At 40.9% G+C, this 23712-nt stretch overlaps 1 protein-coding gene across 1 annotated transcript in view; it reads left to right on the plus strand.

The window, feature by feature from the left end:
* The window catches only part of GALNT9 (polypeptide N-acetylgalactosaminyltransferase 9), a 297062-nt gene that overhangs the window by 130187 nt on the left and 143163 nt on the right, over positions 1-23712 (plus strand). Inside the window, exon 4 of the mRNA XM_015877661.2 lies at positions 22931-23076. Coding sequence (XP_015733147.1) covers positions 23046-23076 — 31 coding nt within the window. The 5' untranslated portion in view covers positions 22931-23045. The remainder of the gene's footprint in view (positions 1-22930; positions 23077-23712) is intronic.

Genomic DNA, 23712 nt, shown 5'->3' on the forward strand with positions numbered 1-23712 from the left:
CACTGGTCAGCCACCCTCCTACCTGAACTTACATGAAGTCATCTTAAACTACTGATGAATATTGAGGAGCATTTACACACATGCTGAACCTACATTGAGCTCAATGGGTCAAATAATCAGTTGAGATACATTACAAAAAGGAAAAAGAAAAAAGATAATTTCAGCCTGGAGCAGGCTAAAAGCCACCAGCATCTTTACTTCATGACAATAAAACACTGAGTGATGTCTCTTGCATCTATCAGAAATTGCAAAAGATTGCAAATGAAGCTGATCCGCTCGTTCTCTTGAGAAGGAAAAACAACAATCTCCAGAGATGTGGTGACAAACTAGCACAGTTTGTCCGTGACTCCACATGATCAGGCCTTTTACTCTCTTCTGACAGTCCATCTTTCCAATGTACTGATTTTCTTGCTGCCAAGTACCATGCAGTGCTGCTTCAGAGCATTAAAACAGCTTCTGCATTTCATCCCAGAGTCTTCCCCACTTCAGTGACAAGGAAGGGATTCTTATGCATGCAGATTAGCTGGCTCTACTCTGTACAAGCAGACAGTGTGAGTTTGAGGCTGTTGTGACAGCCAGAGCTTGTGATGGGTTACACACCTGCTTCCTCTTGACTCCACCTCTCCTAGATCCCATTTAAGGGCTGACCACCACTAAGGTAGCATCTCTTTATGGAGATTGCTCCTTTATGGAGTTTTTGTGGTGAGCCTTGACACTGGTGAGCATCCATCTCAAGTGAAAGCCTCAGCACTGATGAGTCTTTTCTTAGATACTCCCAGGAATCTAAGGTATCTATACCCTCATCCCCAGAGCACTCAGCCCACACTACACAATGCCATGCAGACCAGCTCCTCATTTACAGCAAACTGGCACTGCTCCAGTGACTTAATCAGAATTTTGCTAATTAACACCAGCACAGGGCTGATGGCTTTGTGCCTGAGGAGAAGAGAGCATTTTTCCTGCCTGTTGGCCTGTGAAAACCTTTTGTTAACACGGGATGATGTTTTCTGATGTGTTGGAAAAACAGTTGTGCATTATATTTCTGGAAAGAATTTCAGTGGCTGCTTGCTGTGCCAACAAGGCAGGCTTCAGCAGGCTGTGGTCCTGGTAAGACCTACTGATGTCAAATGACCCTGTGACCACACAAGTCAAGTAGAGAAGCATGCTTCTGACATGCTGCAAATGAGCTCTCTTCATGCTGAGTCAAGCAGTCTCCCCATTGCAATGAAAACCCAGAGTATGAGCAAAGAAATGAACAGCTACCGCTTAGCTCTGGAAACTAAATGTACAGAGATAGAGCTGGAGAACATCAGCACCAAGAAATGATGGGCCAGTTCTAACTGGGAACAAAGCTCAGCACATCCCTGCTCCCACTGCACCCAGATCTGCCTACATACACAGTTCTGCAGAAGATAGCTCTCCTACCAACCTGGCAGTATGTAATAGTGACATTTGTGATAAAGAGCACCTATATGGTCCAACAGAGATGGAATCCAACTGCACTATACACAGGCTCTTCCTTCAAAAGCAAAACACATGAATTCCTGCAGTGACAGAGAGTCCAGATGAAGTGATGTGACCATGGTTATGCAGACAGCCAAAGAGGGCTGAAAATTTCTATTCCAGCTCCCTTTGTTTCCTACACTGGTAAACTCTAAATGCAATCCCAGGAGGAGGTGGATGAAACAAACAGTCGGTGCTACCAGGGACATTAGGCTTAATCAGAATCACACTGATTTGTATTGATATGAATGATAGCATATAGAAAAACTCATGAATTGTATTGAGAGCTTCATTATGCATAAAGAAAACAGACAGTAACGGGCATAGAGCTAATAGTATAAAAGCAAAATAGGGTCATAAAATTTCAGACTGATTTTTCTCCAGTAAAAGATGGCAGCAAATGATAAAAGCATTTCTACTAATTGATTAAAGGTGTTTGATCTCTTCCCTTCTTTTAGATAGGACTCAAGCTTGTAGTTGCTGCTATTTTGGTGTTAAGAATTGAGACAGTGGAAAAAACATGCAGCACAATTCCTTTAGTTGATTTGAAAATGCAGCGTTGCTATTCTCATCCCCAGTTACAGTTTCAGTGTTGCCAAACATTACAGACACTCAAAAAACAAAACTCAGTAGTTAACCTAGTACAGTTTATGGTAGGAGCCTCACCTATATAATATGGGGCTGTGCCATAAGCATAAGTTGCATGGATTTCTTACAGAAGATGCATTGCCTGCAACCCCTCCTTTATTTAGCGAAACAAGCCTCACCAAGATGCCTATCAGAACACATAACCAGGGCTTTGCTGAAAAAGGTGATTTTTATTAATTTTTTATTGTTATTATTTTTATCACTATTTCTGCTCACAAGCTTCTTTCTGATTTCAGTCTAATGGTATTTACTGAGCCAGGAGCATGATTTTTCTTTTATTTTATTTGGGGAAATTGTCACTTCATTTGACCATTTCCAGCTGAGTGACAGGGAATTCAATTTTCTTCCTTTCTTTGATACCACTGAAGAATTCTTCCCTGTCTCTGTGTCAAACCATCACACTGCAGTGACGCTTGCGAGGCAGAGATACTGTAGCACAACTCTTCAGCTCAGTACTAATAAGCTTTCTCACTTTAGTCTGGTGTCATTCACAGTCTTGCCTTCTATGATATAAAATCTTTGATTTATTTGTTGCTTGAACAGCTTAGTGATTTGATATGCTTTCTCAAAGTATTCCTGGAAGGGTCAGGAACATGGGCATAACACTGGAGGGGTTAAAGACCTTTCAGTGTGTGATGGTGAGATATTTGTCACTCCTAACCTGGCTGCTGGGTAGGGTCTAATTTCTCAAATGATTGTATACTGGAAAGATGCAACTACAGAGTAATGTACTTGCATAAGCAAGGCAGCACTTGCCCTTGAAGTAGCAATTCCTCCATTAATTCTGGGGAGGAGGAGGGTAGGATTTAATTGTACAAGTTTTATGCAGGTGTGAAGTTTCAGTTTCAGTGCTCACCAGTTTGCACAGATTGCCTTTGCTGCCTCTCAGTCAGGCTCATTCCCTCCCCATCCCCACTTAAACCAGTGCTGTAAGAGGAATGTTTCAGTTCTTTTCTTTCTTACCCCATCATCCCATGATCCATCACTCCCTTTATCTATGAGATGAATGAACCAGACTTCACTCTTGATAGCTACACTTGAAATTCCAGAAACTGAATGAAGAAAAGAGTATAACAGTCCATTGGAAAACTTATGTTCTGCAACTTCGTATCGCTGCTATATAGCAATTTTCTGCTTCTGTTCTCTAGCTGACCTATACCAGTAATAGAAAACTTTCTCCTGAATTTCTCATAGTCAAAAGTTGCCTTATCGCCGCAGAAGTAGAAAATCGATTCATTACTCAAAGAAAGACAAGGAGGTGTCATCCCATGCTAGGATTTTGAGAGTGTTTTGTTTTGTGCTTGTAAGTGGCCACTTACTGAATGGAAAATTACAGGGCGGGGGAAGAAAGCCCAGCAGCTTTTCCCATTACTATTTAGCTTTCTAATTAATCCTGTCCATTCAAGCTTTATCTGTGTTGCTCATGTGGCGTTTGCTTTTATTTCTTTAAAAAAGGTAGAAGGGAGGTGTGAATACCCTTCTCCTCTAATGCATTTTGATTGCTTTTCCCCCCACCATCTGGAATGCTTTTAGAAGCATCATGGCTCTCAGTTTTTCATGTGACACTGGTTTTCTACTACTCTGGGCTATTCAAGTTGGTAAACGTTTTGTCTGAAGGGTTATGTTTACTTTGAGGTACAAGGTGGCTGGACTGAAATTTCAAGCCTTCCTGATTGCATTTGATGAAGATATAATTAAGGCAGGCTAATTGTGTGTGCGTGTGTTTAATAACTTTTGGATCGTCATCTGAGAAGTGAATGATTGCTGTGGCTAATGGCTGCAAAGCAATTAGACATTGGGCAAGTGCCTGAAGAAAAGGATTTCCCAATGGTAGGGGTTACATGGAAGTGTCTGTTAGCTGGATGGCAGAAATTAAACTTATTCACCTGGCAGCAATGTTTGTGTACTTCATTTAGAAATGCTTTACTGTCCATGGCTCCAGTTTTTCCCTATGCAGTTTCTTTCAGACTTGGTGAGAAATATTTTCTAGCCTTCTCTTGGTAGTTCTGCAATCCATTAATGCTCAGATACCCTGGGGAGTGCAGGCCTCAAGCTATTTTTCACCCTGTAAATATCTCTTTGGAATCACTTGCAAAAAACACACAAAAAACCCCCTTGAAATTGTAACAACAAATGCCAGATGCTGTAAGTACGCACAAGTTTAAGTTATAAATATCCTAATTCCACAGCAGACAAATCCCATTTTGTGCTCAGTATTGGTTTCCCAGGTTCCCTATCTGCTGTCTTCCCTGGATAAAACTGTCAGGGCAAAGTGCACTACAAAGCTGAAATGTCTTGGTGTCTGAGCAGCGTCTGCCTGTCATTACTCTTTAATGTTTAATGTGATATTTAGAGGTGAGATTGAAGATACACAGCATACCCACAGCTGACTCCATTCTAAATAGCTGAGGTCTTGAGAACTGTTGCAAAGGTTTCATCTCCAGGCGCTGAATTGGTTCATGGCTCCAGCTGAACTCAGTGTCTGTTCTGAGCAGGTCTTTGTTGAAGATTCCCAGCTGCTGGCCTGTTCTACCCAGACTAAAGCTCTGACGTGTGTATACATCCTATTGCTATATCCTATTGCTGTGTCTTCCAACAGCGCTGCAGCCATTCCCTCAGGAGCTGTGAAGTTTCATCAGTGTGCTGCTGGGGGAAAGCTCAGCTAAGAAAATTACTTTTATACTTGAATCTGAAAGCGGTGCTGTTTCTGATCTGATGAGGAAGGAACTGGCACAGTTTGTTGCCCAGTTTTGGAGTAATTACATTTTCAGGACTGTTTAAAGCTCTCTTCAGGTGTTGGTTTTATTATTGCTCCTATGTCATCTGAATGGCATGGCTCTGGAGGCAGCCCTTTAGTTGCCTTGAAAAGGATGCATACAAAGCTCAAGTTTGGAAGTGAGATCCATTAAATAATGCCATACTCCAGCTATGTCTACAGCAAGACAGCTGGAGCTGGACGACAGATGTCTGCAATAGTAAGGTATCTGCAATAGTAAGGTATCTGCAATAGTAAGTCCTCTGCTGGCTGACTTCTGCCTGTCAGAGCCAGAGAGCATCTCACTAAATGGAGGCAGATCCCCCTTGCTCTGGATTTAGTCAGTGAAGGAGTGAGCAGAAGACAGCAGGATGGTGAGGGCATGGGGGGAGTCTTGTGTCACTCAGCAAGGAGCCAAGCTGAGTGTATTTCAGCAGAAATGTCTGTGTGATTTCAGAGATTTGACTAATCACCACTCTTTACCAAGCAGGTTAGGTAATGTTTTGTAGGCATTTCCATTTAATGGACTCATTTTTCTCTTATGGCTGGTGCCCCAGAGCTGGGTGACTTTTGTAAGTGTTCCTTTGTCCTCTTGGCTGTGCATAAGGAGAAAATGTGAGATGTCAGCAATGGTGTTGTCTATTTGAGTTGTAGACCAAAGTAGCTTCCCTGGATTAAGTAGCAGCACTTCCCATCCCCAACTTGTCTGCTTTCAGCTGCAAGTCTTCTGCTTCCAGACAGGAATTAGAAGACAGATTTACCCTTGAAAACAGATACAAGCAGATGTATATGTTTCCATCAGGATATTCTTCAAGTGAAAAAATCCGTGGCCATAGGAGATTTGAAAATGAAGAGCACATTGATAGTAGAAAAGGGAAAGATGGTGCCTGATTTATTCAGATGAGCATCTTCCTTTATATCTTTCGTGCATTACTATATGTGAGCCTCTATCATATGCATGTTTGTGCTAATTTCATAGGTAGAGCACTGATAACGCTCCTAGAAAGCTGTCATCCTACTATTTGTAAAGCATCAGCACTGCTTTCTTTCTGCAAAATCTGAATTTTTTATACTGCAAGCCACTGTCATGGGTGATAAATGATCCTGTAAAGCTTCTGTGTGAACATATTATCTGCCACCGCTTTCAGTGGCTGGTTTCTCCAAAGTATGTACTTCTTTCACCTCCCAAACTTCAGTTAGTATTTTGGTTTGTGCAACTGTATGCAAAAAACACATTGTGATGTGTTATGTGGGGCAGGAGAAAGCTTTGTTACCACAGTAAGTAGACTTCAGTCTTGTAAATGCACAGTACTGCAAAGGGTGCTGCAACTGGGGCAGGCTGGGTCTGCCTTTGGTCACCACAGTCCAGCGACACTGATGCACAGGTCAGCAAGCAGCTGGCAGGTCCTGATGGCAGGGTACTTTCCAGAGGTGCTAGGATGTGGAATGTTACTAGAATGGGCTCTCTTGCCAGATATCTGGTCTGTCTTCCTTCCCACTGATAAGGTAATGCAATGCACAGCCCAGATGCACCTGCCAGAAGGGATGATGAACTGTCTTTCCGAGCTTGACCAGCTGGACACATGCTAAGTAAATCTTGTTGGTATTAACAGGGCTTTTAGGGGTGTTAGGAGAAGCTAACTCACAATCTGTCATTGCACTTTTAAATCATCATCAGAGCTAGAGCACTGAGTCTTCCCAGAACTGTATTAATTGGATTTTGTGCTACTGGGAAGATGTGTGTTTTGTGTCTTGCATAGCAATTACAGGCACAACCTCTGAAGATCTCAGTACCTCGTGTTTTACTTTACTTCCTCCAAAACTGCCATTTCTCTTGAAACTTCTAATAACCACCAGCTACGTGCCTTTGTGAATCAATGGGTTGAAGAAGTAAACAAAACTAGACTAGCTTTTCAACTAATGCAAATCAGCCAAGGTTTTTGGCTGACTCTGTCCAAGTATATTTCTTTCTTTAACCTTTGGATGGTTTTCTTTCACAATGGAATGCCTGACACTGTGGTGGCCTTAGGTGCATAAAACAAAGTAAGCATAACTTATGCATCTGAAAACTGTCATCTTCAATCTTGATTTCCAGAGTGCATTGCTGACCAAAATGCAATTTTAAAAGCTTTATTCCCCCCTTTTTCTGTCCAAGAGGTCTGCTCAGAAAATAGTAGAGAACAAAACCATTTTTCAGCTCAGATGAAGTGCATAAAAATTATAAATTGATTTTATAGTGCTAGTTGAACTTGCTTGTTCTAAAATAAATTATTCCATTTATAAAGTAACCAATGCATTCTTTGTAACTACCTACTTTCTGAACAGTGACAGCCTACAACTTGTATTAATATAAACCATATTGAGCAATCAGCAGAGCATATGCAGTGTTTCAATGCAACATCAGCACTGAAATCATGATAAAATGCTTCAGAGTGCCAGGCTGGTGTGTGGCAGGGAGCTGGTAATTTAGCCTGGTCTACAGCAATGTTCTGCAGGAGCCAGAGTTAAGTTAAAATGGGGAGGGGGGTTAGGGGATGGGAGGGTGGATATGGCTGCTGATAAAAGGCTGAGTAGCAATTTGTTTATCTGTTCAAATCAAGTATCAGATGCCAATTAAAGTGGTCTCCTGCAGTTGCTAATTAAGAAGCACTGAAGGATTGATTAGCCATTTACCAATAGCGGTTGGTGCAGATGCATTTGTTCTATTATCCCAGCATGTACTTCAGGGGATTGACAAGTTTCTATTAATGAATTTGAGCATGTTCATGTGATAAGCATGAGAGTCTGGCACTAAATTTGTTTAATATATAAGCTATTAATTTTATCAAGTGGCCTATGTTCTTCAGTTATGGCTGTTCTTTCTGTGGCTTCAGAAGTTTCTAAAATCATTCTCTCCAAGGACAGTAGCCATTCATGTATCAGCCATTGAATGGGGAAGGGTCAGGTTGTAGTTTGTATCGTGCCAACTCTGGGCTTTCCCAAGTCCCATGTCTAGGAGGTTCGTGAACCACAGGCAGCGGGCAGGGAGCCTTTGGTGTGGGATGTTTCTTGTAAGCAGTGCCACATATCTACCAGCTGAGCCCAGAAGAAGAGTTTGTTATTCCATGTCTGGTTAAGACTAAGACACACTATTGATGATTCATAACAAAACCTAGGAAAAAACAACAAAACAACATAAAAGACCTCCACAGTTATATATAAATATATATAAATATATAAAAATTATATATAAATAAATGGCTGACAGGTTATTGAGCTGAAAACAACCATACAACAACTACTTCAGGCCCTAGTGGCATTAGGGTTCTAGTGATATGCACCTGAATATGGAGGGATCCCTTAACAACCTCAATATATATTTGGTTTCTATGCACAGAATGCTCAGGTTTTTCTATTAGCTACAGTGAGGACACACAGTACCATATAATAAAGTGATTGCATGGATCTGAAGTCCACTCTTTTAATCACACTTTTCTCCTAATGGTCTTATTTCGTGTTCCCCCACAAACTCAGTCTTCAATTAAGCCTTTGTTTTTCTGTTATCAATAAGTTACATATGCATATACATAGCGGAAAGGGGAATTTGTACTTCAGTAACATTTGTGGTTATCAGTAGGGATTTTGAGGGAGTTTTTTTGCAGCTCATTCTCCTCCCTCCATTCCTTTGGAGTTGCTGCTTCTGGTCCCATGAGTGAATGTCTGGCTGCTTGTTGGGAACACACTGTGTCGTGTGTGCCTGAGGCTCTGCAGCCCAAGCCATTGGGGAGGAGCCTCACTGTCTGCCAGGCTTTCTAGTTTAATTTGGATTTCAGTTATGGTCACAAAGAACTACAACTTGCCTCTGTGATCTTCCAATTCAGTACTTCCATCCTTCCTGCCTTTATTACATATTGCTCTCTGGGAGGCTTTGAGGCTTCCTGTAACTCAGAGTGGTCTCAGATCAGAGACTTGTAACTTAGCCAAGAAGTTTAATAATCTACTCCACAGCCAAGTTCAGAGAGAGCCTTTTAAATAAATACCTGGGCTGGTGACACTTTAAACTTGAGGCTTTATGTTTAAGACAAGCAAGATCAAAGCAGCTCGTATTGCAGAAGGATGAATGCAAATCCCACACAAGCTGATGGAAGGCCAGCCTGCCATGCACAGTGCATGGAGTGGAGTCAGGGCACAGAACCCCTTTCTCATGTGAGTGGTCTTTTTATTGCAGAGCTGTTAATTGCTTGTTAGCATCATTCAGTGAACTGCATTTGACATGAGCAACAATGCGGAAAGGTGAAGATGTGTACTAGGAGATGAGGACTGAAACAACATTGCTTTGAAAGGCACTAGATGAAGATCTTTGTTGTGGGTCCACATTGAGACTGTAACCAAAATTTAGAAGACTTTTGGGTCACATGTTGGCCTTGGAGACTCCTCCACTGTAAAATAGTAAAGTCCTGCCATGATAGAAATTGTGATTGTATTGAAGCCTTCAGTAGCACTTTCTGAGTTGAGTGGGAGCCACTTAAGGCATCTTGGAAAAGGGATAAATGCAGGAGAGGTAGAACATGCCATCTTTATTTTAACCATTCAAACCTTGTTTCTTATCGAAAAGCAAATAAGGAAACAGAGACATCCTTATGCTATGATACTTTGTTCAGCATGCTGCTTTTTGATGCTTGTTTCAGACTTTGACCCTGTTTTAGCCCATATGAAAGTCTTCCCTGGTCTGGATTTAATGTTTGCTGAAATTAAATTTGGAATGAGATCCAGTAAGAGGAAATATCTTTAAATTTGATTGCTGAAAGAAATACCTTTAATCTCTCTTGTTATTAGTACTGAAGGGGCTTTTGGAGAATAATAAAGCTATCACTCTAAGCCTCTTAATTCTTTTTTTGTACTATTTTTTTCATTTGCTTCTGCTTTTTTTTTAATATATTATTATTCTGGTATGCACTTTCATGCTGTTGTTCTGTGCCATTTTCTCCCTTTTCAAAGCCCTACACTTAGTGCACTTTTCCCTTACTTCTCCCAGTTTTTCAAGTCTGGTGTTTGTTTGCTCTCCTCCCTCCTCCCTTTTAAAGCCTTCATCCTACTTCATATTCCCTGCCATAACTGAGCTTTTTATTGCCATGTCCTAACAGTGCGGTCACAGAGGGTGATCGTGGTGGGACATGGTATGTCTGGATTTACTTCTCCATGAACTCCCTGTGTGGGGGAGCTGCTGGTCTTGTTGATAACAGCTACTGCCCCATGTTAGCACAGAAGCTCTGCTTGTATGCACGCACCACTCTGAGAGCTGTACAACAAGATACTTTGGCAGATACTAAGTGATCTGAGACTAAATAGGAATTTTTGCTGTGCAACCAGTTACACTGCTCTCCTTTCTCTTTGGAAGTAACTGCATGCAGTTACTAACCATCATCTACTGGCATTGCTCTCTGTGTGAAGAAACTGGGTAGCTGTAGTAAAAGGTGTCTTTAAGATGGTTCATTAGAATCGGGATTATCAGAGGAGGTAATCAAAATCAGGCTCATCAGATGATATATACATATATCTTAAGCCTTTAGGGCTGAGTTCTGGGTCCTTCTGTCCCATCCCTCTGTCCACCCAGGGGATGACTGATCACCCTTCTCCGTCAGCAATGCTGGAATGGCAAATAACTGTGCATCTCCATGCTGACCTTTCCTACTTTAATAAGGGCAACTTCTGCCCAGAAATGGTTGCTTTCAAGAGCTAATTACTGCTGAATATTGCATGATTAATGCTTACCAGAACAACTATAGTAAGCATTTAAATGTTTTTAGATCCTTTTCCTTCCTCTCGGGAACATCTTGGCATATAAATTTGTGCTTAAAGTTCTGCCTGATTTAGGCATTTCTGAATCTCTGAAATAGAGAATATAATAGTTTGTTCTCTCATTTTAACGTTCTGCTTAGAGAATTCAGAATTCTAGTGAACCAGCCCGAATGTTTATAAAAAGTCTTTGTACAAATAGAATAGTTGGCTTTTGGCAATGTTTCCTGTTTTAAAGGAGGGGTGAAGAATGAAAGCAAAAGCCCAGTTATTACAGAGGATAAAGTGCAATTAATTGTATGCTAGGATAAGCCGCTACACATTGGCTTAAACTGTGAGACAGATGAGTTTTGATGATAAACAATCTCATCTAACTTTCATGTTGGTGCTTCTCCCTGGTAGTAAATATGGAAGTGCAGATCTGTCCTGGCACTGGGCATAATGAGTTGTATCTTCTAGATTTGCTCTGTGTAGGGATCTATGTCTAAGTGTTGATAAATGTTCAATGCTGGTAATGGATATCAGGCAAAATAATGCATGCTAGATAGCTCAGTGCTCAAAGCTTCACCAAATGGACTGCCCTGTCTGGGCTGGCATCGCTTGGCTAAGAAGGATTATGTTTTTTCTGTTCTGTTTCTGAAAGCTAAATCTTGAAATCTTGTTAAAATTTCTGCTTTATATTAGGGTTCAAGAGACAGGAGCAGGGTAGGGGAAAGAATAAAAGGATCTGTTCTTTTGAGCTTGTGAAGATAGGAACATGCTTTAACAAGGAATGAGATGCGTGCTTCAGAAGGAGCCCACAGCCCTGTAATTGGCATTGAAAAATACTCTGTAATATCAGGCAGCATTACCAGGGTCAGCGTGTCGCAGAAAGATCCAAGGTGTAATGAAAGCCCTGTATTTTGTAAACAGATTTTTGCATCTAGATGTGCTACAATCTGCCACATGTTTTGTAGTCCATGTAGATTTATAGTCTATGTATGCAGATGTATCCAGTCTAAACTGGATAAGTGACTTGGAAATATTAAACAAAGGGGCAATGGGCTGTTTCTGTGACCTGGAGTGACAAATTTCTTTTATGAAACTGGACTTTATTTTCAAATCCCTGATAGGCTGCTTTTCCACTTAATTTACTTTCAAAGATATCTTGGTTTTAGGCAGCTGTCTAAAATATTTGCTGATCAATCCTTTCAAATCTGTTTAGACTGTCCTTAGGTAGAGAACAGAACAAGGAAAATGGTTTACATAGCGAATCCCTAATAGGGTGAGTTCGGATAAGCAAACTCCATGTAACTTTTGCCTTAAAGGCTAATGTTAATTTTCATTAAGTGCAAGATCAACAATATTCGGTCTTGTCTCTCTTTTACTATTAAAATTAAATTATCATGAAGCAAAACCTGAGATATTGAATGTGAAAGCAAGTTTTGTAAACCTTTAGGCCTTAAGGATGATCAGATCTCAGGTGGTTTGGTAGAAATATCATGTAGAAGACGGAAGAACAGATTGTATCGCTTGTGACTTACCTTGCCCCCCTTTACTGCCTGCCAATCACAGCCGGTGTGCTTGGATCTCTCCCACCAGTATTTCCTATGCCAGAATGCAGCTGTAACAGGAGAAGGCAGCCCAAGCCAAAACCATGGGAAACGTGGCTGTGTACCTGTGTACTCAGCCTGAACATCCATGGGGTTCCCACTGGTGTTGAGCTGTCAGACAGCTGAACAGGGAGGTGGGTGGCTTTGGTGTCCATCTGATGCTGAAGTGCAGTTTAATGCTTTGCTTCTTGGGACTGTCCTTATGTGTTTACCATCAAAATACAGAGTTATGGACACCATCCTGCTGCAGCAGAGTGACTATCTTTGCAATAGAGTGCTTTTGAAATCCAGAGTGGCAGCTGCTGCTCACACAGGGTCTGAGCTCACCTGAGTGGCAGCAACTGGTAGAGATGCAGTCTAAAGTCTCCAGATTTCTGAACTGACCAACTGCTTGAGAGTTAAGCTTGTCAAACCTATTTGCCCCCGTGATGTTTTGCAGAGGATGGGGTGTTTATTTGAAAATTTACTGATGTGCTTTCTCAAATATAAATATCATTTCCCCTTCAGATACCTGCTGGCTCCCATTTGTCAAAGTGACAGCCAGCCAGCAAGCAAGCAAACATCTCAAAACGTGCTAAAATTAGAAGCAATTGATATTGCATTCAAAGTAATATGATCAAGCTTACAAGTTTAGGTACAATTTTATCTTGCAGAATACAGATGGCACCAGTTCAGAAGGACTTGATTTTTACAATAACCAAGGGATGATAAGCACAGATCAATTTACAGTTCTCGTTGGCCAACTACACTTACTAGGAAAATGAGACGTTAGGGGAAAACAATGCTGACATATCTGCTACAGGGTGACAGTTATAAGCTATCACCGACTCCAGAACAAAATGCCAGAGATTTCATTACACAATTTTTGAGGACTGAATGCTGATTCATAATACTGCTGGTGCACGTTGAATTTAGTGCAGTGGAATCCAGCTGGGTCTTTATAATTGGAATTTTCATGTGTAGGTGAACACAGCATTGACTAGTCTCACTACTAGTTCAGCAAAGAACTCAGGCAAGAGCCTAAGATTGGGGTATTTGAGATAACACAAGGTTGTTACTGTTACTAATAACTTGGGAGCTGCTCTGGTCAGAAGTAAAACAATTTCTCCAGTGTTTGGGTCTTTATTTTCATATATGATAGCTGTGTCCTTTGGTCTGTGTTCATGTGATTTTCTTGTTTTCCTGCTTGATGCCTTTGGGTCTCTGAGATCTCTGCAGTGTCGCTGGTTCACTGCCAAAAACTACTATGAAACTTAAATTTAGCACAGAATATTATAACGTTGACTCTTGCATCATTAAGGTGCTTTTTGGTCATGGTCTTGAAAAAGAGAATGGAGGACTTGCTGCCATTGCAGATGTATATTTTTCCTGAGCACCTTCACGTTACTGTGCACATGGCCCATTTCTTCCTTTTGCAGTTGGACATCATTGATTCTGCCTGGGGAGATGCAGCTCTGGTGCTGCCTTGTCACTGTCACCCACTGGTGTAATGCTGTAATGCAGTGTAAATGAAGCCATAAATCAAGTCTTCTCTGCAGTAGATACTTCAAGAAAGTTAAGTGTCCTAAAAGGTCTGTACAGTTCACTATCTAGGTGCCAGATTGAGCATCTTTTTCCAAGCTGATACAAGCAGGATCTTTCCTGGTGTAAGTGGGGCTGGCTGCTGGCAGAAAGCCTTCTATGAAGGTATATTTTGTGTGGATTTTTTTCTGTATCTTTCTGATCCTTTACCACCTGCTTGCAAGAGCCTTTCTTTTGGCTCTTTGAGCTCCTGCTGTAGGTGTTCCTGTTCTGTGTGGAAGAAGGATTGGCAGCAATTGCAAAAGGGAGCAATGCAGAGAGTTTGAGAGTAAGGCTTTTTGGCAGCTTTTGCTAGCAGCAAATCCTGAGTATACGGTAACGCCTACAAAAAGTGTCAGAAGTCGGTGCCATGTTAAAGCAAGCCTGAACAAATCTTTCAGTTTTGGGCTGCAAGAGACTGTTTTGCAGTGATGTGTGCATGCAGACCATGTGCTTTTGTGTATGTGTGTATAAATAAAACCTGGCTTCTGATTCTTGTAATCTCTTCCACCTGGAAGAAAAATGATGGTATTGTGTGGGGTTTGGGTACATTCAGAAGAAAATCTATGTCTCGGCACATTGCTCTGACACCAGGCAATGCCTGTGCTTCAGCTGCCTTGCTCATGAGGCATGAGAACGTATGCTAACCTTGTCTCTAATGCATGGACATCTGAAGGTCAGTGAGTACTGCACATTAAAAAAGAAGCTCATGGATGTCAATTGAGAGAATCTGACTGTACAAGTCAGTTCAAAACAAAACACTACAGAGATGGGTTAATGGCTTGTGTTCCCCAATAGTAGCTGAACAGTGATCAGGGAAGGGAAGATGGATCCGCTTTCACATTCTCCTTCAGAGCTCTCCAGAACGTGGATTTCCAAATGCCACCAGAAAGCTGGTGATGACTTCATCTATAACACTGTAAATGGCAAAGGATTGCAGAAATTAACTCATCTTAAAAATCAATAGCATTTAAGATGTGTGTTCCAAACAGTGACAACACTAATCTGAAAGTGTTCCCTGATTCAGCAGCTGAATGGAAATATCCATTAGAGAACAGGATGCTTCCCACTGTTCCACCCACGCCTTTCTCTTGCTCAGGAGTAATTCATGTTCCTTCGCAGCTGGTAATGGCAATGAACTTGACGTAGGATGAGTTTTGGAAGAATATTTCAGGCCCATCATGGGTGTTGTAGGCATGGAAAAGGAGCAACTAATCTGAAAATCTGTATTTCTTGCAGATTTCTGAAGGAATTTACAGGCTGTGGAAGACTTGCTGCAGGGGGTTTTCTTTAATATTAAAGCGGGACTGAAAATATGGATCTGTGTTAAAACTAGTCACTCATGTAGAGATCAATTAAACAAATTTTCCCAGGGGCATTAGTAATTCATTTCTCTGGGATGAAGGGAGAGGAGAGTTATTCACAGAAGAGCACCTTCATATCACACAGATTTTTGTTTAAACTTAAGCTGTGTTTGTGGGTACAGCTTCTGTTTCCTTCCTTCCAGTGTGATGAGCACCACTGCTGGCCATAAGGTGTAATTCTGCTCTATTACATCATATGTTCTGGTCTACTCTTAAAGTAGACTTAGCAGAGACCTGAATGCAACAGCGTTATTGCAAAGCAATCTGAGCTCCAGAGCCACTGATTCAACAGCCTCTTTAGAAGTTTGGCTAGACAGCAGCCTGCAAGCTGCCAGAGTAAATGCAAAATGACTCCAAATCTGGCTCAGTTTCAAACGTAGTTTAACACTGATTTCAGCTGGGTGAAATTCTCTTTGTTGGTATCTGCAGAATGCAAAGCATCGCTTCAGACTTCCTTATGCTGCATCACCTTAGTTTTTCTGGATAGAGCTTGTATGCTCAGTCCTTCATGCATTAGTTGATTCTCTGCTGACCTCAGTGCTCCTCCATTACTCCCAGCAGTCAGCTTCAAGAACAAAAGGAAGTTTCATTATTACAGTTCAGTTGCAGCCAGAGAGAAATGGGCTTCAGATTCAGGGAGCAGCAGACAGAGAAAGTGAGAGTGTGTATATGCTAAATTCATTGGTCTCTGTAGGAGTACAGTGCATCAAAATCACCTACTTATAAGAGAAAGGCTCCTTTTTAGTTTATGAAACATGATGTGGGATCAAACTACATCTCTGTCCTGGTTGCATTCCTCCAGCTCTATCCTGGCTTAGTAAGGTACAAGCTATTTGCACGTGCTTGAGGCTAATAAACTTCCTTTTGCAAACTTACAGTAAAAATGGAAGTCTTGTTAAACTGTTCTGCAGCCAACCCCATCTTCCTGGGGGTGCAGAGGCACAGAATTCAAACTGCTTGAACCAAATGAGGCAGCAGGAGCCCAGAGAGCAGGAAAAGCCATTTAAAACTCTTCTGCTTGTTTCTTTTACTGCTGAACTTGCACTGGGGGTAGATGTTAATTTAATGAGTACTCATTAAATGATCTTCCAGTAGCTGAGATCGGTCCCAGCAGGTTCCTTGAACATGACACAGGATTTTGTTTTGTGTTGTTTGGCTTAATTAATTTATCTGAGGGACTGTTACAGTCCTAACATAAGACGGTATAAAAATACCACGGGATGAAACTTCCTGGGGGGGTACTTTCACTTATCCCCATCTCTGCCCCTGGTATTTTCAGAATTATATTGAAATATAATTCAGCTTTAAGTATTGAATTTTAAACTAAAACCTTTGAAATAAAATATTTTTTTGAAATGTTAAAAGCAATAGATTCATATAAGGAAAAATAATACTGGGCAATTTGAAGCTAATCAGGATTTATCTGGGGATTTTGCCTGGGAAAAAAAACAAACAACAAAACGAACACTTTTCACTTGGACCAACCTAAAGCAGTTTCCCACCATATTTTTTTCCCATTTCCCAGAGAAGATCACTTGTTCAAGTGATCACAAGGCTGTTATCAGCATGAGTTGAAACAGATTAATTTCACTGCAGATGTACAGTTGTAAGTGAAGTGTGACGTGCTAGAAGCATCAGTTAAAAAAAAAAAGAAGCTGCTCATCTGAAGTTGAAGCTCAGGAGAAAGGAGGAAGAAATAGTAGTTTTGAATCAAAGAAACTGCTCAAAACTGGTCACAAATGATGCTTTTCAAGGCTGCCCTTAAATACTAATAACTGACGTTACCAGAGCAGCCATCTTGCATTAGCAGTAACTGAGGACTAGTTGATAACAAGGATTACTGCTTCTACATTGTTCAAGTCCTTTAATGACTCAACATGCACAATTAGCTGTAAAATATTTACCATTTTCAGGATTCAGAAGACTGTCAGTAGGCTCAGGAGGGAGGTCTGTCTCTGGGATGTGGCTGCAGGCTCCAGCCCACCCATAGAGGTGATGTTCTTGACTTTAGAAACATCTCTTGCTTGTGTAAGGTGAAATACAGGGTTAAAAACAGTTGAAGGGTCAAGCCTCTCAAAAAAGCCCCAGTGCTTTTGCTGGTTGGAGAAGGAAGGGTGCTTGGTTACCTCGCTTTAAGAAGCAATCATATCCCTATAAATGCTTGCCTTAAGTTGTCTTAAGCTTCTAAGGCTTCCTGAATGGAACTGGAATCTGATAAAACTGAAGGCAATCTAATACAAGCAGACAAGTGATAGCAGAAAATCAGTGCACTGATGTTAAATACACAAAACTCTGGTAATGAACTCTTCGCTTGTAGACAGAGAACAGCTCTCAGAATTGCAAATTGTTTTCATACTTGAATACTCTTTCCATTATAAAGCAATTAACTCTCTTCCATATTTTTTTTTATTTTTTTATTTTTAAGAAAAAAGGGATTTGTTTCAAACATGACATTTTTCTCTCTTCCCAACTATCTTTTTGCAGTTTCTTAGTCTTTACTGCTTTGGATGAAGGATTCGTGTTATTCATAATGTCTTGGACACAAGAACAGCTGATGCGAATTTTCATGTATTCAGTTTCCTACAGCAAAATGTATTGTTAAGGGTTGACTTCTTAATAATTTTTTTCCATGGTATTTATTTCATATATATGCAGAAGAAAAGAAGTTCCTCCATCTTCACAAGGTAGCAAATTATTTGATTTACCTTAAGTTGTTGTATCCACAGATAATCATAGCAAATCTCAGTTACCAGCATGATATGCGTTAGAGAGTTTATGGCACATCTTCAGAACATCTGCTATTGTTCATATCTGGAAGTGCTTGACTTGCCCATCTTACTCAATGTGCTTTACTTCCCCTGCCTGCTCTTTGAACTAATCAACAGCAATCAAGAGGGGAGAGGAAACACTGTGCATGCAGAAAGAAACCAGGTGTTCTAATTCATTCCATGCTTGAAGAAACAAAAAGTGCACTTGAAAAATAAAATGTTTTGTTTCTTAATACATCAGCAACGATGACAAAAAATCCAACAGCAGAAGTTTTACAAATATATGTTAAGACAGATTCATACTGGTTTGGAAACATGACCTCAGATCTCCTGATTTAATCCTTTTTTAAGCTCTTCTAGTGTGCTATTATTCATAGAATTAGACAATATTCTAAACGAGAACAGTAGTGGAGTGTTTTTTCCTCAAGAAGAAGCGTGCAGCTGTAGATCTTGAAACTTTTACAAGATGAAAACATCTTTTTGTGCCTGTGTTTTGTTTTCTTTTAATTCATATTTTCTTCTTGGCAAATGTAGAGAGGTTTTGGCTTGAGGTGCTTTGTTAGGGAGGTGACCTCATCGCAGTATCCACTATTTATTCTTCTTTTTGATGGAAAAGATCACCAAACATTTACTGGCAAAGCAAGAAAAGGAGGAATGGATGATGCAGAAGTTCTCTTACAAATTCTGCCTTTTTGTTTTGGCTCAGATTTTCATGCCCCCCAAAAAAAAAGAATGGAAAAGGCACTTGGAATCCACAGGGGGGACAGAAATTAGACAGCAGCTGACATGACTGAATTCGAAACTACTGAATATTTTACAGTTAGATTAGATAATGCTGGGTTGCACTGAGCACAGCATCAGGCTGTCTGGGGGCTTTTGTTTTCAGATGCAATTTGAAAATTGAAGCCAGCAGCCAAAGGCATTTAATATCTTTAACTCATGGCATGAGGCACCATCATGCCCAGAACTGGTGTAAGACCTCTTTCACAGGCAGGCTTGGCACTCAGTCCTAGGGAATTCTCCTGTCTTAGTTCTGCTTTGTTTTATTTCACCTTTTTTTAGTAGAAAGATGAGAATTCAGTACTAGCAAACTGAATTGGCTGATCCAATAGAAACAACAACGTATGTCATAACACTGAGAAGATGTACTTAGTTAAACTCAAGATGATGAAGCTGAATACAAAATAACCATTTACTTTGATATTTTAAATATGGCCACAAATGTTTATGAGGCTGAAAACACAAGCACAAAGCCATGTATTTTGCAGTCAGACAATGCAAGTTCATTAGGCTGAGATGCAGCCTAGAGCATCGTGCTATGAATTCCTTTGGATGGAAATGGGGTGAGGGTGAATGCCAGACATCTGCTGGTGTGGATCAGTGAACTGAGGATAGTTTTATTCTGCTCTTTATTCTTCCACTATAAACCAAATGAATGAAAATAAAAGTTCTGGAAGCCTTTCTTGACAATGGTGAACACTTACAAGTTGGACTGAAAGAGAGAGATGCCTGGTTCATGTGAAGAAACATATTTTTGCGTGGCCACATTGTGCCTTTAGGGCAGCTTTGAGGTTCTGCTGTAAGATGAATTCAGTGCAGTTTCACAGTTGCTCGGGTGTTACAAATGGAATCGTGTCACCTTTAGCCATGTGTTGATAATCTCTTCTCTACAAGTGGGGATTCACTGGATCAGTTGGTTTGCTATGATGGTTTGGCATGGATCTTCCCCCTTTGTTTGAGCACAGGCAGTGTGTTTTTCACACTTAGGGTTCTGGTAGGTGCTGAGGAGGCTGCTGAGTTGAAGGTCAAGCTGCTTCTTCCTTCTCCTGTCAAAGGAAAGACATGGTGCTTGTTTCAGTGTTGTAACATTTTGCTGCCGTGAGGGCCCCTTTACGAGGTAACGCCTTTTAACATGTAGCACTGGAACCTCTGTTTGGTTACTGGAGCACAAAAATTGTCTGGCAGGAACTTGTAACTGCATATGCTCCCAGGAACGTCAGCCTGTGAGTGTGCAAAAGTTATATATTTTCAGGATTATTTTAAACTCTCGTGGATTATTGCTTTGTATAGGCTGAATTGCTGCTTCTATCAGCAGGGAGGGCAGGAGCTGGCTCTCGTGGAGTTTTCATGCTGCTAAGAGGAATGCAGAGAGAAAGGTGTTACGTCTTGCTGCAGCATCAAGGCTGTGAGTTTAGGATCTGTACCCAAATAACTGGCTCTGAGTGGGTACGGTACAGTACCCATTTGTTTTACACAAATGACTTGAAGGGGAATGGTACCAATACCAACTATCAGCAGCTTATATGTACAGAAACATGCCTCATTCTTCTGTCAGGTTTTGTCACCAACTGGTGACTAGGGGGTGTTTAGGGGTTATCATTCCATGTGAGCATCCCATTCAGGCAACCTTAAAAAAGGCCGCTGTTTCTGCAAGTGCTTCCAAGCTTCTTGCCTTAGGATGTTTCAGTGTTGAAGGCACCTCAAGCTACTAAAGCTTTTTGAAAATCTTGGCTGTGAAGTCTGGAGCTGTGAATATATAATAGATGATGGCACAAGGCCCAGCTGGAGTCCAAACACACACATACAAAACCACACAAGAATATGAGTGGCGCTAACAAGATACGTGCTCTGCTGCTGCTCTCATCACATTCCCAGAGAATGGCACATGGAAATGAAGAGTTTACTCTCTGCCCATTTCTTCTTGCCTTAAGGTGAAATTCTGAACTTTATGGGACTTCCTGGTTTCCTCTGTTTTTCATCTCCTTTTCCCACATAACGCTGCCTTTCGGTTTTATCATCTTGAAAGCTCGGAGATATTCTGAATTTTATCTGCAGGGAAGCTCATTTGTTTTTAAATGATTTTCAGCCTGGAAGCTGGGAGATTACAGGCAGCTGTAAAAGAAATTGCCTCCGAATAAAGATAAGTTTCTTGGTTACCTGAAAACCCAAACTAGTTAAAATAAGAGTTTAAAGTATGAGATTATTTTAGCAGGTTGATCCAGTGAGTTTATGTTGCAAGACCTGTAAAATAATGAAGAGGAGGACTCTGATTTCTTTGTCTCTTGTAGTTTGCCAAGTGAGTCCAATGCTGAGCTGGGGTATGGCGAAAGCTGTGTTAGGTAACATGTGAGGGAATGTGAGTGCTTCCTCTGCAGCACTGTGTATGGCAGCTTTATGTCTGGGAATCACACAGAATGTGCTGGGGGAAGTGGCTTTCTGTTCTCTGCAGGCCCAGATCCATCAAGGGCAGCATGAAGATCTGTGGCAGATGAGATGGGTCAGGTCTCCAGGTGTGATGTCAGTGAGCAGCAGAGCACGTAGGAGAGGTGGGGAAGGAAAACCCCACTGTGCTCTGCTGGAAACTTCAGTGCTACTGTTGCATTCATATCATTGGCAAATCCAGGTTAGAACTGTTTGCTAGGAGGGTGATAAAAGCTCTCATTTATTCCAAGTTTTCCTTTGACATGAACTGGAATTCATCAAGGAAGGCACCTGCAACAGGAAAGGATGCGGTTGTCTTAGGGATCTTTTGTTGCATGAGGCAGGTATTAATATAATACTTTTTAATGGATGATTAAGTTTAATGTGGTTAATAGAAGATCATTTTCCTGTGCTGTGGTGAGGAAGATATGTATGAAAAAGCAGAATAGAAGCCCTGGGGAAGTAATTTTTTCTTCTCATTTTTTTTTCCTTCTGCCTCCCCCTGTTTTAATTTCTTATTCTTTGCTTTTTTTTTTCTTTTTTCCTTTTCTTTTGTCACTTCACTGCCATCAATTTTCTTTTAGGGAGAGATAATTGTGAAGGGAAAGAAGTTTAAAATTAAGACATTTCAAAGTTTGCCTTCTAATATTTTCCAAGGAAACTCAGATTGCCTGTGTTTTTCTATTTCACGTTCTATGCTGTGCTGTCCCTGATAAGAGACTTCAGTGGTTTGAGTGAACACCAAAGTATCAGCCTAAAGCTAAAGAAAACCGTCAAAAAAACAACTCAAGGCTGTCTTTTAATGGACAGTGTTTGTTCCCGTCTTCTGTGATTCTCCCACAACTGTGATCAGGAATTCTAAGGACAGCAGTACCTGCCTTGCTCTGCCAGTAAACCGGTGCTAATACACACAGGCACGCACAGTGGGAGGAATAATATTGCATTTGATCTGAAGGATCAAACATTTTGGGGAATCATCTGATCTCAAGGATATCTGCTCCTTCCTTTCTCCTTATTACTTTTTAAAGATGCATCCCTAACCAGCCTTTGTCACTGCTTTGTAAACAGCACTGCTGTGAGATAAAGAGATTGGCAAAGAAAGAAGAGGCAGGTTGCTTTTTGTTGGTGTTTCAGTATTTGTTAGATGTGCATCAGACCTCTTTCTTCTGAGTGTGAGGAAAGAGACCACAAGTGTTAAATAACACAAAACCAGATAATTATTATGCAGGTTGTAATCATTGTTTATTTTAGTTCTACAATATACAATAGCTTGTTAAGTATTGAAACCTGCCCTTTTAGGTCACAGCACTGGTCCCATCTTGCCTTCTCTCTGGCAGTGGCTGGTGCAGTGTAGAATCATAGAATTGTTAGATTGGAAGGGATTTTTAAGACCACCTATTTCCAATGCCCTGCTATAGGCAGGGACACCTTTCTCTAGCCCAGGTTGCTCACAGCTCCATCCAACCTGGCCTTGAGTGCTTCCAGGTAGCAGAAAGTCTCCCAGGACAGAATTTAGCCAATCCTACAAGCTAAGTCATAGTTTAATGCTTGCCCGAAGCTGTGAGACAGGCTTTTCAAGAACCTGTGCTGAGACAGTCATTCTGCTGCAGTGTCTCTCTTGCCTTTGATTTCAACAGATTTCTGTGTGTTTGAGAGTGACTGACTTGGTGGTAAAGTTCAAAACTGAATTTGTAGATTTTTTTTTTCCTGAAAATATAAGAATAATTTGAGTTTTGGACAGCAATATATTGCTTTCTCTTTCAGATTTTTTCAGGATTTCTCAAGAGGGAACAATTTTCTTGCAAGCTCTGCCCAATCACTGAGCAATGGGACTGCAGGACCTGGAAGGTGTACCTCTGTGACGTGGCTGCAGCCTTGCATGAGGACTTCTGCAATGTGGATTAGACCAGGTAAGGCATGGGTCACTCTGACCACCTTTTCTTTTGAGAGGATATAATCACTGTCTTTGAAAAGCATCTGAAATCCACTAGGCAGCTGCCTGCCTAAAACTGTTAAGAAAGCCAAGAAATCCTGTCTGCTGCACTATTAGAAACCCAGCAAAATCAAGACAGAGAGTTTTTTTGTCCTTCAAAGGCAACTTCTGTCTTATCGATGCATCATGGTGCTCAGAATGGATTTTCACTATGTGTGTATAGCAGTTCTTTCTAGCAGCAGTGTATAGTTGGAAAAGGATAAAGTGTAATTTATTCAGTCTGCATATAACAACTTCATAAATTCTATATGGGACTGGTTAAAAAGCAGTTTTTCTACCTTTACCAGTATGGGTTTCCTGTATGAATGGTTACTAAACAGTCTGTGTTGCTGTAAAGTAGTCACATGCAGAATTTCTTCTTTCTTGTGAGCATCAAAAGTTGACTTTCTGACTGCACAGCAGAAATACGCTTCGCCACTTACATGAGCATAATTTTGTGATGAAATTACTGAAGTCAGCAACTAATTTCATTGCTGCCTCAGACCTATTTTAAATGAGCAGGTATATTCATCAATCATATCCTCGCTTCTTCTAGTACTGGCCTAATCAATAC

The sequence above is a fragment of the Coturnix japonica genome, chromosome 15 (assembly GCF_001577835.2).
Source record: "Coturnix japonica isolate 7356 chromosome 15, Coturnix japonica 2.1, whole genome shotgun sequence".
NCBI classification, from domain to species: domain Eukaryota; kingdom Metazoa; phylum Chordata; class Aves; order Galliformes; family Phasianidae; genus Coturnix; species Coturnix japonica.